The sequence below is a fragment of the Aedes albopictus genome, chromosome 2, assembly GCF_035046485.1.
Source record: "Aedes albopictus strain Foshan chromosome 2, AalbF5, whole genome shotgun sequence".
Taxonomy (NCBI): domain Eukaryota; kingdom Metazoa; phylum Arthropoda; class Insecta; order Diptera; family Culicidae; genus Aedes; species Aedes albopictus.
Window position 1 is genome coordinate 404,232,567 of NC_085137.1, and position 15,171 is coordinate 404,247,737.

Sequence of the window (15,171 nt, forward strand, 5' to 3'; positions counted from 1 at the left end):
AGGATTGTGGGGGCCCGGGGCCCGAGCGGATGCGGAGGCCCCTTGGCGAAGTACTTAAACAAAATTTCTTCGTTTTCAAACAGTATTTGAGCAATATGAAACAAAAAGTTGGCGTGTAATAACCAAAAAAGGTCTTTGTGGGGCCCCTAAAATGTGGGGGCCCGAGGCCCGACCCTCCGTACATCCGGCCCTGCATATAAGCGAAGACTACTTTATCAAAAGGACATGCAACTCTGTTATTTTCCCATATTAACGGCAAGCGTCACCGACGGCACCGCTGCCGGGTGAGCTAAGGTGGTACCTTTGTGTAAAAGTGTAAGAGTGTATTGGTGCGAGTATGAACATTTACACACACTATCATGAAGAGTGCCACCTTCATCCGGAGTGGCGCTGCTAACAGTGACTCTCGATTTTCAGCAGTGCTGCAAGTCTTCTTGATAATGTGGTCTTCGATATAAGTGTCATCAGGAGTGCCCAGCACATCTGTCACAAGAACAAAGGGTTGTCTACCTCTGGCCTCGAAGGTATTCAAAAGAAGTGCTCTAGAGGTGTCATTATCCGGGCGTTGTCAAACTACGTGGTCGGTGTCATTGCAACCGAAACCGCACTTGGTTAAAACGTTGTTCAACGCGAAGTTAAACCTGTGTAAATACGCGTCTGTCGATTAATGGTTGGACATAAGTCTTGACATTACGCGTATGAAATTTCGACATACATCCAAACCATACCACCACACTCGCAAGGAAACATTAGAAATGATGGAGTGTAACCACCGGCTTAGCTGGCCATCTCGCCAATCATTTTGCCAACTTTGAAGAGAACTCTGGCGAACAAAATTGAAAAAATCATCGTGTGGAATTCTTCTAGGTATCATAGATCTTACATTCCTGTGCGCCCAGCTTTGCGTAACAGTCCGCCTTCTTATTGCCATAAATTGAGCAATGTGAGGGAACCCATACAAAGGTAATCTTATATGATCTTTCGACCAGTGCACCCATCTGCTCCCTTATTTGGATGGATGTTTAACAGGTTTCATCAACCGGAGGGCCCCAATAGAACTAAGACTATCCGAGAAGATGAAGAGATGGCCTGCAGGTCTCGCATAAATCTAATCACTGGTTTCGGTGTCTTCAACAAAAATTTCCCCGCCTTCCGGCTGGCAACAATCACCATCTAACTGGGGTTCCAATCTTTTAGAGGTGGCGATCTCCTTTAAAAATTGTCAAAACGTTGCCCAATGACAATTTTTAGAAAAAAAAAAAAATATGAATTAAATAAACAAAACCGAGTTATTTTGGTACAGTGATGTGATGATGATGATGATGATGATGATGATGATGATTGTGTACTCACCATCAGCGCAAGGATTACCTATGGCTGCAGAGTCATACCGGAAGGGAATGATCTACCTGATGGTTTGTTGTAGCAGGGTAAGCTAAATTTACTAAAGACCTTTGGAAGACAACACGATGGTTGTTATCTCGTGACAAAAGTCTGGCCACCCCACGAACATTTGTCCAGAAACCAGTTCATTTAGCTGCCTTAGGCAACCCCTCCCAATATCCCAAGTATCATGTAATTTGAATATATTTAATTGTATAGTTAACCTTCTTTAGCGGTGTTGAGATAATTCCATATTCAGAATCTGCATGCAAAACTGAGCCGGAATCCAAATTTTCATGAATTTTGGTGCCCGGGAACCTATTTAAAAATCAGTTTGAAGTTTGTATGGGAGCGATTTGTCGAATAACCCCTCGTCGCATTTTGTACTGGGTGGAGCTGTCAAGCAGTTGGCCAGCTGTCAAAAGGTGATTTCGAAAAATCTCTTCGAAAGCGATTTTAGGTACCAAAATGAAGTTCTAAAAATCTGAAAAAAATCATGGTGGTTCAGAAAAATGTGCTATTTCGTATAAAATCAAAAAATCATTACATTTTTCTTAATTTAAAAACCCAATTACCCGATTTTACCTGAAAAAATAAATATTATGATTATGATACATAGAATGCTAATTGGCTTGCAATACAACTTTATTTACCTGAATAGCGCTGAAACAAATCGTTTTTTTTTTAAGTTGAAGTTAAAATCAAGCAATTAACACGGAAAAAAATGGTATATAAGTAGTAAAAAAAAAACAGAATGCAAAAATAAAACAGAACACAGAAAAGTAAACCAAATTTTGATCTTGTAATTTTCCTGCATTTAAACCAAGCTGGAAAATTACGAAGTCAAAATTGGTTATGGTAGATCTTACGCCGTAACGCACCATTATAAGGTGATCTACCCACGTTACGGGTAAGTTATTTGGGTACAGTGATGTAGCAAGAAATTTACCGAGGAAATGATTTTGAAGATCAATGATACTTTTTTTTATTTGACTTTCACATTTCGTAAACAATGAAGCCTTTAAATTCAATTCGAAATGCTGCTTAAAAATAGCTGCGCAGCCGAAAACTTTTTTCTTCTGTGAGTGTTTTATACTTGAAAATTGTGGTTCTTGGGAGTGTCGATTGGGGGTTTGGAAGTCATTAACCCTAAACAAATTGAAAGGGGGTTTAACGAATGTCTCGCTGTGTTTTCCAAACCACTCCTAGAGATAAGACAAATTCGTAATTCTTCTCGAAGCTTATTATGAAATATCCACTCATAGTTTGGCAAACTACATCAGAATTCATATTTTTTCATTTTTAGGATAATGAATTTTATCAATATTGAATATTCTAACCAATACTACCAGAAATTTGTTCTGAAAAAATCCGCCTGTAAATAAAAAACAACATTTTCTTATCAAGTCAGAAAAAACTCATTATCTTACAATTTCAGTAAAAACAAATCTTAAATATTCAATAAAAACAACATTTAAATTCTGTATAATTTTGTAGATTTTGGAGGTGATTTGAACAAGCATTTATTTTAATTATTCCTGAAGAAACAAACTCTATTAGGGAATGCAATCTTCATGAATGAATTAACATCTGTCCATGTTTCTTGAAACTACTGAAAAAATCGCCGTTTTTGCAGTATTTTTGCCTTCGACCCGATTTCTGCCTGTTTGTACCCATCTCTCATTTCCACGTTTAACTGATTATCAATATAGAAAAAAAAACGCAAAAAATACAAAACTAAAAATTGATACAATTTGCACGAAATAGTCTAAAAAATTACCATTTTTTTATGATACCATGACCCCATGGACTGGCTTCACGGTCCTCCAAGGGACCGCGAACCACCGGTTGGGAACCCGTGATGTAGAATGTACAGATGTAGAAGACTTAGTGTACAGTACTATACTATTTGGGATGAACTGATATCGAAATGTAATCTTAATTTGCTGCTAAATACCTACTATCATGTTTTCAATATGCTATCATTTTGCTGTTGGACTTTGCTCAGACTTCAGAGATTGAATTTAAGTTTTAGTACAATGTAAAGGGGCTAGGAAAGGATTTAGTGAGATTTCTAGAGTAGTTTGGAGAGAGGAAGGCTTACGACGAAACCGGAAACATTTCTTCATTTTTTTGGTTTTAGTCATACTTCATAAATAATGACCCGTAACGTGGGTAGATCACCTTGGAATGGTGCGTTACGGTGTAAGATCTACCATTTCAAGTTTTGATCTTGCTATTTTCCAGCCTGGTTTATTTAAATGCAGGAACATTCCAGGATCAAGACTTGGTGTACTTTTTTACACTATTTATTTATTTATTTATTTTATTTATTTTTTATTCTATTTATTTTACTGCTAATACATATACCATTTGTTTCAGAGGGATGGAGGTAAATTTAACCTATAACAATTTACAAAAATATAACAGTAGAGAACGTATCACAATTTAATACTTTTTTCTATTTCAGATTTGCAAGCAGGCAATCAGCGATCAAAATGGCGAAGTATCTCTTTCTTTAGAAAGGTCAAGATTACCGTACGATACAGTGACAAGTAGACCACGTTTTCCGCGTCCATTTATTCGTGCCGAGTTCCATAATTTCGATTTCTTTTTAGAACATTTGCGATAATGTATTTTTGTTCATCACACCTTCAACTTATATTACGCGTTGCAAACATTCGCGGATAATAAATTTGTACAACGGTTTTATTATCCGCAATCTTAATAACACGGGAACGCGAAAAAAAAAAATACAAGAACATAGATGAAACTCAAAAGCAACGATTCTAGTTATTTAGTTGTCCAGTTTTCTCGTAAAGCTATGGCGCGGGTTTTGGTTTTTCAGCATTGGCAGTAACACTAAACGGAATTGCATACAGTTTATTTTTTGACTGAGAAACGATAAGCTTAAAACGTGCGTTATTACGAGTTGATCCGACATAAGCGTGGTTTAAAAATTATTCATACCCGGTATATAATTAAATTTAATACACAAACATACAATAACATTATTGTATTCTTCCGACAGTCGGCTGGAGGAAGACTAAATCATATCAAGGGTTGCATAGCTCACATCACTTACCAATGTGAATCCAGATCTATGTAACTTTCTATTCCTTCCCTTCCCACTAACAAACTTCCTACCTGTGACAACCGTGGGGATGCGGAGGTACACACGGTCTCTAGTAGCAACGGATGTCACACCAACATTCCTTCCCTTCCCCGATGACCGTAAGGACGTGGCCGGCGCCGGTACTGACAATTTAAAGTTTTGAACCTTCAAAATTGCACATTGAGGATGGAATGCTACACCCAGGCCCCATCCATTTGGTTCCCTGTGCAATGTTGACTGTTCTGGTCAGTAACGGAGTAGCAACTACGAATTGTACGGTCATCTCATGCTCATGCTCATGCTCAGTCATACTTCATAAATAATGGAGAAATATTTTTAAAATCGGTTTCCTTACACAGTTAGATGAGTTTCTCTGAGATCAAGTTCACTATCATTCGATTGTTTATGAAAGGTGATCGAAAATCCTCATGGTAGTGATCAATTGCCCATTATAACCACCATAAAACATAATTGCGAAATGTCAGACGAGTCAATCCTTTTGATCTCACCAAGAATATCGATTGGAAAAAATATGTAGAAGCGGTATCTTTTGGAGTTGAATCATTCAATCCCCTCCCAACTTTGGATTAGTATCGATTCCTGTCTGAACTGTTTCACAAGAGTGCATTAGAATCACAAAATCGACATGTTCCATGTGCAACCTTCAAAAGAAGACCAGCCACACTAGGCTGGGATGATGATTGCAATCAATTGTATCTTAAAAAATCTGATGTTTTCAATGCTTTTCGTAGGCATGTCACCTCAGATTATTATCAAGACTACGCTAAACTTAAAAGTCAACTGAAAAACTTGCTGAAAACGAAAAAGCGTAGCTATTAGCGACACTTCATTGAAGGTCTCTCAAGAGAAACTTCAATGACAACGCTTTGGAGAGTGGCTCGCCTATGTGAAGCTGCTCATCTTCTAATAAGAATGACGAATACTCCAACCGTTTGATATTCAACTTCGTTAAAAAGATTTGCCCAGACTCTGTTCCAGTTAGACCGTCCCCTTGGGGAACTTTATCAAGAGACGGTTCTCTGGAGCTTGACAGACCATTCTCCATGCTGAAGTTCTCTATATCTCTTCTTTCTTCAAACAATTCTTCTCCGGGACGCAATTTGATCAAGTTCGATATTCTCAAGAATATCCCAGATATTACAAAAAGACTATTACTAGACCTGTTTAACTCATTCCTGGAGAATAACACTGATCCGCATAAATGGTAGATCAAAGTAATAGCTATTCAAAAGCATGGTAAACTAGCGTCTGATCATAATTCATACCGCCCAATTGCTATGTTATCTTGTTCAAGGAAATTGTTAGAAAAAATGATCCTATCGCGACTTGACCATTGGGGCAAATCAAATAACTTGCTTTCAAATACACAATTCGGGTTTCGCAAGAATAAAGAAACAAGCGATTGGTTAGCCTTGTGATCATAAAATGCTCAAGTGGCCTAAAAGGAGCAATTAGATTCAGTTTTCTTCGTTATTAAGGGCGCTTTTGATTCAGTTTACATAGAAATATTGCCAGAAAAATTGCACAATAGTGGACTACCAGAAATTTTAAAAAACTTTTTGTATAATTTGTTTTCAGAAAAATACATGAGTTTCACTCTTGGACAACTGACCAAGGATGGGATAATTCATTTGCAATCATTTACATTCACTTGCGAATAACTCGCTTCAGAAACATCGCAGCAAAAACTAATGTATGGAGCACTTTTTCATTTTTGTTTTACCTGAAACTTTGTAGAACATTGTACTAGCGTAGCGTCAATAATAAAGTCAATAGAAGGCAGCAAACGCAACTCTCCACGGCGTGAATGTAATTTACATTCACCACGTGGAGAGTTGCCTTCACGGCTCGTTCACGAGTTTGGTATGCGTGTGCGACCCTAATGCTATTCGGCAAACTTTCAGAAAAAACCACAAAGTTCAATTCATCCATACTTAGTTTTTTGATAGAATGCTTCTGAACTGAGATAGTATCAAGTGAATGTAACTCTATGCAAATGAATGATCCCATCCCTGCAACTGACAACTTCCAGAATTAGTTAGATGGAGAATTAGGCCTTTCCCAAAGCTCAAGTTTTAGTCACTTGCTTTGAAATTTCTATGTGAAAGATGTTGATAGTTATTTGAAAGGACAAAGCACGCTTAAAGAACTTGCAGACGATGCTGTGGATTCTGTAAAAGGTCCACATGCAGAAATGTTGTAAAGACCATTGCAAAATTCCCTAAATAGTCTGTTCACTTGAGCAAAAGCTTTGGGGATTAAGTTTGTTCCTAAAAAAAACTCAATTTGTTGTTGTGTTTTTTTTTTACTAGAATGCGGAATCCAGCCCAATTAAAACTTAATCTTTTGGAAATTGATTCTAAAGGCACTTTGGGTACCCAAATCAAGTATTTGGTGCAAAAATGTCTACAATGGATCAATTTTCTACGCACAATTATCGGAACATGCTGGGGTGCTCACCCGGAAGACATTATTAAACTTTATAAAACGACTATTCTCTCGGTTCTCGGTTTCCACTCAGCAGCAAACTGTCACCTTTTAATATTTGAAACATCCCATAGGGTTAGGGTGGTGCTTCGAATCCATCCCTTTCACAGAATCATGACTTGTTATGAGGCTTAGTTGGTTAAGGCACCTGACTAGCGATACGGAGTCGTGGGTTCGAATCAATTGTAATGGAAGTAAAACACGTCTTTACTGTACAAAGTCTGAACTCGGAATGAATGTATTTTTCAACTATTGATAAGGCTACAACAAACTCTGATTGCTAACGGTTGCTAAGGGGTGTCCGAAGAAGTCGTAGGTTACTTCAATGAACACGCTTCAATACTCCTCCTTAACCTACGACACCAATCATCGTCCGGAAATCAAGATGCTTGAGTTTCGCTAAAGGCTTCGTTAGTCCATCAGCAGGTTGCTCTTTCGTAGGAACGTATTGAATTTTGATATCGCCATTTTCTATTGAATCCTTAACGAAACTGTAGCGGATTGAAATGTGCTTGGTCCGGGGCTTGAATCCAGTATTCTGCGCAATACAGATGGCGGATTGGTTGTCGCATAATATTGTTATAGCCTGCTGGTCATCAATTTGCTCCAACAGCTGCTTCCACCAAAGCGCTTCTTGAATGGTAGCTGCTAGCGCCATAAATTCTGCCTCGCACGACGATAAGGCCACGGTTGATTGTCGCTTGACACTCCAAGAAACTGCTCCTCCCATTTTCTTGAAAATGTAACCGCTCGTTGATTTTCGCGTATCTACATCTCCTCCCCAATCCGCATCGGTATAGCCAACTAACTGGGGGTTGCCGCCAACGGAGTACTCCAGTCCAGCACCAGTAGTTCCTCGAAGATACCTTAGAATCCTTTTCACAGCTTCCCAGTGCCGCTGCTCTGGATTGTTGCAGAATTGGCTTACCATATTAACTGCATACGCAATATCCGGTCTAGTCGCTTGAGCTGCATACAAAAGGGATCCTACCTTGGATCCTACTGCCTCTTTGAAGGGTACACCTCTCATCGATTCGATATCCTCAGGAGTAGATGGGCTCATGGTCTTGTCGAGTTTCAAACTGGAATCCGCTGGGGAGGTTGCAGGGTTGCAGTTTTCCATGTTAAATCTTTTCAGGACATTTTCTATGTAGTTCTTTTGATCGACGAAAATCTTGCCATTGACTCGATCTCTTGTTATCCGAAGACCCAAACAAAACTTGGCTTCTCCAAGATCTTTCATTTTGAAACGGCTGTTTAGAAAAGATTTCAGCTTATTCTTCATCGCCGCATCATTCGTAAAAATCAGGAAGTCATCAACATAAATAGTAACGAAGCTCATTTTTCCGCCTCGAATGGTAAAGTATAGGCAAGAATCCTGCTGCGATCTGGTCAGGCCGAATTCACGAAGTGCTTCGTCCAACTGATGGTTCCAAACTCTGCTTGATTGTTTGAGTCCATATAGTGCACGCTTCAACTTGCAAACTTTTCGACGATCGCTCACGAATCCTTCAGGCTGCTCAACGTAAATGTCTTCGTCCTTCAATTTCCCTTGCAGAAATGCCGTAACAGCGTCCATTTGGTCGATGTCAAGGTTGAATTGTACCACCAAAGCCAAAAGGTAACGCACCGTAGAGTACCGCACAACTGGGGAGTAAACCTCTGTGTAATCTATTCCAGGTCGTTGCGAACATCCTTTGACTACGAATCTTGCCTTGTACCTTTCAATTTGACCATCAGCATCACGCTTCGTTTTGAAAATCCATTTTGAACGAATCGCCTTCCTGCCAGGAGGTAATTCAGTCAGCTCCCAGGTTTCGTTTTCTTCCAAGGATCTTATTTCAGCCTTCATCGCTTCTGACCAGAGATGGTGGTCATCTCGTTCTAACGCTTCGGCTACCGATGTTGGATCATCAATTTCTGGATCGATCATGACGGCCTCTGGACTAAAGCAAACGAAATCCGAATATTTTCCTGGAAACTGGCGCTCCCTATTGCCACGTCTTAGCATCGCCTCATTCACTGCGCTTGTAGATTGTGATGGGACTACATCAGCTGGTGCTACATCTTGAAAATCAGCATTATCTGTGTTCATCTGTTCTTCATGGTGTACATCGGGAGTAGTTCCAGGAGTTTCAACAATCATCTGCTCAACCGGTTCATTCCAAGGGAAAAGGTCCACGAATTCCATACAGGTCTGCTAGACTGCCGCTGATGAAACTTCTGCAAACTGTCCTTCGCTTATATAACGACGTCTCGGCTAATAATTACCTCATTCAGCACCGGACTGTAGATCCTGTATCCCTTCGAGTTTTCGGCGTATCCAACAAAAATTCCTTCGAGAGATTTCTGGTCAAATTTCTTCCGCTTCTGCTTTGGTACATGGTACATTGCCTTCGATCCGAACACTTTTAGGGCGCCGTTATAGTTACGCGTGAGAGTGGGAGTGCGCGTATGCGAAGCCGCAAAGAAGAATATCAACAATAGGAAATCCACGAAAATCCTATGGACGCGCACTCTCACTCTCACTTTGAAGCGGCACTATGGCAGCGCGGTTAGATGTCGAACAGTGGGCTTCCGCTTTGATCTAGACGGGCTTCGATTAACGAGATAAACAGCTGTTGAAATGGCCTCCGCCCAGAACTTCTTCGGCAAACGAGCATCGGCCAACATCGATCTTGCTTTCTCGGCTAGTGTCCGATTCATTCGTTCAGCCGCTCCGTTTTGTTCCGGTGTGTATGGATACGACGTTTGGTGAATGACTCCATCACGCTTCATATGGTTGCTCATGCTTGAATTCACAAACTCTGTTCCGTTGTCTGTTCGCAATATTCTCAACTTTCGCCCGGTTTGACGTTCTACCATTGCCTTGAAATTCTTGTACGCTTCAAACACCTGACTTTTGGTTTCCAAGAAATACGCGAAGACTTTCCGGCTAGCATCATCCAGGAAGGTGAGAAAGTAACGGCTACCTCCGATTGACGACACCTCAACGGGTCCACAGACGTCCGCATGAACCAGGTCCAACAAATTTTCGGCTCTTGAAGAACTTGCAGGAAATGAGTCCCTCGCATGCTAGCCTTTGATGCACGATACACATTCCAATCTGGCTTCTTTCTTCATGTCCATACCGTCGACCATGCTTACCAATTTCTGCAAACTCTGCTGATTCAAATGGCCGAGGCGCTTGTGCCAAATTGCAGCTTCTACCGAAAGGAACGACTTGTGAGTCTTCTTCTGATTTAGACGATACAGACCATCCACAGCAGTTCCACTTGCAATCACGTATCCTTCTCTATTCAAGACTTCACACTTCTCTGCGTCGAACACCATGGTCAAGCCCTTTTTGCAGATTTTGTTCACGGAAAGTTAGTTGGTGGCCAGGCCAGGAACTTGCAAGACATCATGAATTTCAGTTGGTCCTTCTTCAAGCTCGAGCATTACCAATCCTTTGGCGACCGACGAAATTGACTGACTGTTGGCTGTTTCGATGGCGTGCTTCTGATCTTCCTGCTTGTGAAAATTCTCCCAAGTTCTGGTCATGTGAGAGCTAGCCGCAGAATCGAAATACCAGGCATCTTCTTTTCCAGTCTCTGCAGTCAGCATCGCACAAAGAGCACTCCGTTTGAACTTCGACGTACCTTGCTTTTGGGGACAATTCGCAGCAAAATGTCCAGGCTTGTTGCAGGTGAAGCACGTTCCCGATTTCTTTTCAGCTCTTGGACGCCTTGGCTTCTGTTTGGTATACAAAGCACCTTCAACACCAGTCGACTTCAACGGCCACTTGACATCCTGGAGAATTTTCGCCTTCACGACATCTGCTGTTAAATCCATTCCGGATGCTTGAAGTCCCATGATCATAGGGTTATAATACTCCGGGAGTCCTTTCATCAATAATGACGCCAGCCACTGGTCGTTGACTTCGAAACCAATTTCGCTTAAACAGTTCGTCGTTGTCACTAACTCGTCGACATAATCTTCAACCGAGGCACATTCTTCAAGCTTGACCGACGTTAGCCTGTCCAGTAGACCAAATCTTCTCAATAGACCGTCATCCTGGAACGCCTTTTGTAGACAGTCCCATGTTTCCTTCGCAGTTGTTGCTCGTTGAACCAGACTGTAGTTATTCTTCTCGATGCTCAGGCATATTGTCGCTAACGCTCTTTCATCCAAATCCGGGTCGACAGCTTGATCTTGGGGTGGCTTCACTGCTCGCCAGGAACCCTCTCGGATCAACGTCATTTTCATAGCAAACGCCCATGACGAGTAGTTTTGGCGTCCTCGCAACCTCTCGATGGCCGGTAAGTTCACGGGATTTCCAACGGCACGCACACTTCCAGTTAACCGCCCGGTACTTCCTGTAGCTGCTCCGGCATTCTGGAACGTCGTCCTTGTACTTCCGCTTCCTTCACCTCCTCCTTGGTTGCGCTCGAATGGGTCGTCTCTCGTGATTGGCATTATTCCGTTTCAATTACGCTTCGATAATACTCCAGAATTCCAGACTATGGACACTCTGGGCCCATAACCAATTGTAATGGAAGTAAAACACGTCTTTACTGATGATTAACCTGGGCTTGTTAGGGGAATATCTGTAAATAAAAGAAAATCGGGTTAAGTACGGTTCCTTTGAATTCCACTAAGAATTTGCATGCTTTGACAGATACGTATTTCGACCTCAACTGTAAGGTCGTCTTCAGTGTCTTGTACTTGACTCGACGTCTTTACTGTACAAAGTCTGAACTCGGAATGAATGTATTTTTCAACTATTGATAAAGCTACAACAAACTCTAGTTGCTAACGGTTGCTAAGGGGTGTCCGAAGAAGTCGTAGGTTACTTCAATGAACACGCTTAAATAGAATCCCATCAAAACAAGTGGAATTTTTTTTCCACATTTTTTCTCAATTTGTCAATTAAACACACACTATGTCTTTTTTGTCTATTTAAGATATACCAGCCGGCTGGTATAGCCTGTAAAGAGCAATAAATCATCTAAAAAATATTAATAAATAAATATAAACATTCCTCTTATCATCAACACATGATTGCCAAATTTTACGAAAAGAAGGGATCATTCGACTATTTTTCATGGATACAAATGCCTGCTTAATGATTTTCTGGTATGCTTCTATAGAATATTGCAATGTTATCAATTGGCTATTTTTCATGAGTCATTAGAGGCTTTCCATATGCAAAAGAATATTTTCCCTATTTTGATTATAATTTTTCCATCAATGATACCAAGAGAAGTTGATTTTTCAACCAAAACTCTCTTTTTTCCTTATTCTAGCACAAACCCCCTCGGTAACGATACGTCCGCAGAACTCGTCCCCCTACAAGAAGCCCCCGTCGCTCTCGACGAGCTCACTCACCAACCGGCTCCAAACGGGACCGGCAGTGCAGCACTCAACCGACGAAATCCAACGGTTAGCGCCTTCCACTTCGACCGAGGAACTGAACCAGGAGATGGCCAACCTCGAGGGCCTCATGAAGGATCTCAGTGCAATAACGGCCAACGAGTTCGAGTGCTGAATGGGTGTGGCAGATGGGGTCTTACTAGATGCACCCAAGGAGGACACCCGTGATGAACTGTTTAGTCATTCTCATTTAGAAGAAAAACTAATTTTAGTTGAAAGCGAAATTCTGGGGAGCTTCTCTCTTGTCGATTCTATGGTGTCTTTGTTCATAGAATGGCTGAGATGGGAAGCCTTCCCATCATCGTGTCAAATCACGTGTATACAAGTTTTAAGTGCTTTCTCGCTGATACTTTAACTCTCCCAAACCGAAACGTAATATATATGTGGATTAGGTGTTTTAAATCTATTTATTTATTCTCGTGAAAACAGAAACACTGAATCAAAATCGTACTATGAAAATGCATGATTTATCTGTCAAATATATTTCGATAACAAATTGAAAGCAGCACGAATGCTTTCGAAACGGTTTCGTTCGTCGTACATTTTGTCCAGAGCAAAGCGAATTCGAGTAAGATAAATTGATGAAATAACGCCAGCTGTAAATAGAGCTTACTGATAAGGCTTATTCATGCATGCTAATATTATGAAAAATTGGCATGAATTGATATTATATAGCGTCGCAGTGAGCGACCGAGCCATTCTCCAATAGGCGATTTTATTTTGATTTTTAAGTAAAATATTTTATCTTTTAAGTATCGCGAACCGATAGCTAGCATTTCATTCCCAGTGATTTTTACATTTTTAGATTCAATTATGAGGTAATTGTTTTAAGTGACATCGACGGTGCTACCGGAGATTGCAAAACGCATTTATGTTCTTTATTAAATTCTGAAAGTAAGATTAAAGAAGTGAAAACGTTCAACGAATACAAGGGAATGTCTCAAAACATACAAACAGAGAAATGTTTACCCAGGGATCAAATCATTCAACCAAACACCGAAAACGATGAAATTTCTATTAATTTTCTTTTTGGTGGAAGTAAAATGTTGAATCTCAAACATAACTCGAGCTACGGATAAAGTTAGTCTGTCAGGTAATCAAATGTTCTGCTTCACATGCTAAAACACATGTTCAAGTTTCACAAAACGAAGTTCCGAACAGAACTTTCTAGCTACTTAAGCAACTATAGTATGGAAATGAGCAAGTTTATACTATCTAAAGTTCCAAGAAGCAGCTCTCAAGCTGCTTAAAAAAAATCACAATGAATTTGAACGAAATATTACACAGGGAGTCCAGAAAGGCTCATTGTTAACCTCGTAAGCAGCTTGAAAGTTGCTTTAGATGCTTATCGAAACTTGATCGGCACATAGTACACATTTTTGAGAATTTGCATTTTACTTCCATACCACAAACTGAAAAAAGTAGCTCAACATCAACTGCCATATGTCAACTCATCGATTGGTTGCATTTAAGTTCCATAATTCACAAACTTTTCTTATCTCTATTTCACATAGTTAGAACCAGCTTTCTGTCATTGTAAATGTATATTGCATCCAATTCCAAAATATTTCAATCTTCAAACTAACCAATCAAGTATACATAATTTACAAATGAATCTGAAAGGAAAAACATCAATGTAAAGTAGTCGTATTTTATAAAGTCAAGATTTTTACACCCAAATTTCCACTCCTCATAGGACGAGCACACTGAAACACATCATCACATTGAATTCACACGAACACCGTACACAAACAAAAAAAACAAGGGATCACACTCACCGAAATCGCTACAGTGCAGACACTATCACACACACACTCACACAACTCCCACCACCTCACAATACAAATAAGCCCCATTCCGTGAAAAAAAAATCGAAATAGAAAATTTCCCAAATAAAACAAAAACAAAACACTTTTTATACGTATTATACAAGAATAGTCATACCGATCGAGCGCGCACGGAATGAAAAAGTTTTAAACCAAATCATTGCCTATCAGCAGAAAGCGAATCCAGTTGAACACGATTTGCAACAGAAAAATGCCTAACTGAAATGATTTTGTAATTCGAAATTTATGTAACACTGCGCTGTGTTGAATTGGCAAGGAACAAAAATAAATTGGTTTCCATTTATACAGTGCAAACCAAAATAAGCGACACTGAATCGGCTGCTCTAAGTGTAGGTATGTAATAGAAAATTATTATCGAATGAAAAAAGCCTAATGTAAATATTAATCACTTTTGTGGAATCGTATTTATTGCATGCAGGCAGGCGAACCTGAACATAACACAACCGGATCGCCTAATTCCAAGTCAAAGTCGGAAATTGCTACGTGATTTTTGTCCTTTTCGTGAATCTTTTTTAACCAATTCGGTTTAGTATATGCACTGAAAAAAACAGCAAATCAAACATGACAACATGCACCGAAACGAAAATTGAGGCAGAGCGAAAAATTTGCTGGATGGTTAGGAAAACATCAACTTGACAGTGAGAAACCGGAGCAAACAAAACAAAAAGATATGGATAGAATAATAAATCCTTACGAAAATTATTGAACAACTGTTTATTTCATTCAATGCCGAAATTACGAGTTTATCATTTATTGATTGAATATGATGCTGTTCATTAATGTACACAGGTGATACTGTCGTGTTGTCGTATACCGCTTTGAAGCCGATGAACAAATGACACTTTGTGTCTGGTGTTCACAACATTTCTGGTGTATTTGCGCATTCGGTTAAAATCGGTTCCA

At 39.9% G+C, this 15,171-nt stretch overlaps 1 protein-coding gene across 2 annotated transcripts in view; it reads left to right on the forward strand.

The window, feature by feature from the left end:
- Nucleotides 1-14,970, forward strand: part of LOC109413839 (neogenin) — a 636,710-nt gene extending 621,740 nt beyond the window's left edge. For both annotated transcript variants that reach the window (XM_062853347.1, XM_062853346.1), the window contains exon 10: nucleotides 12,295-14,970. In XM_062853347.1, the coding sequence (XP_062709331.1) occupies nucleotides 12,295-12,536 (242 nt within the window). In that variant the 3' untranslated portion in view covers nucleotides 12,537-14,970. The remainder of the gene's footprint in view (nucleotides 1-12,294) is intronic.
- Nucleotides 14,971-15,171: the final 201 nt, after the last annotated feature.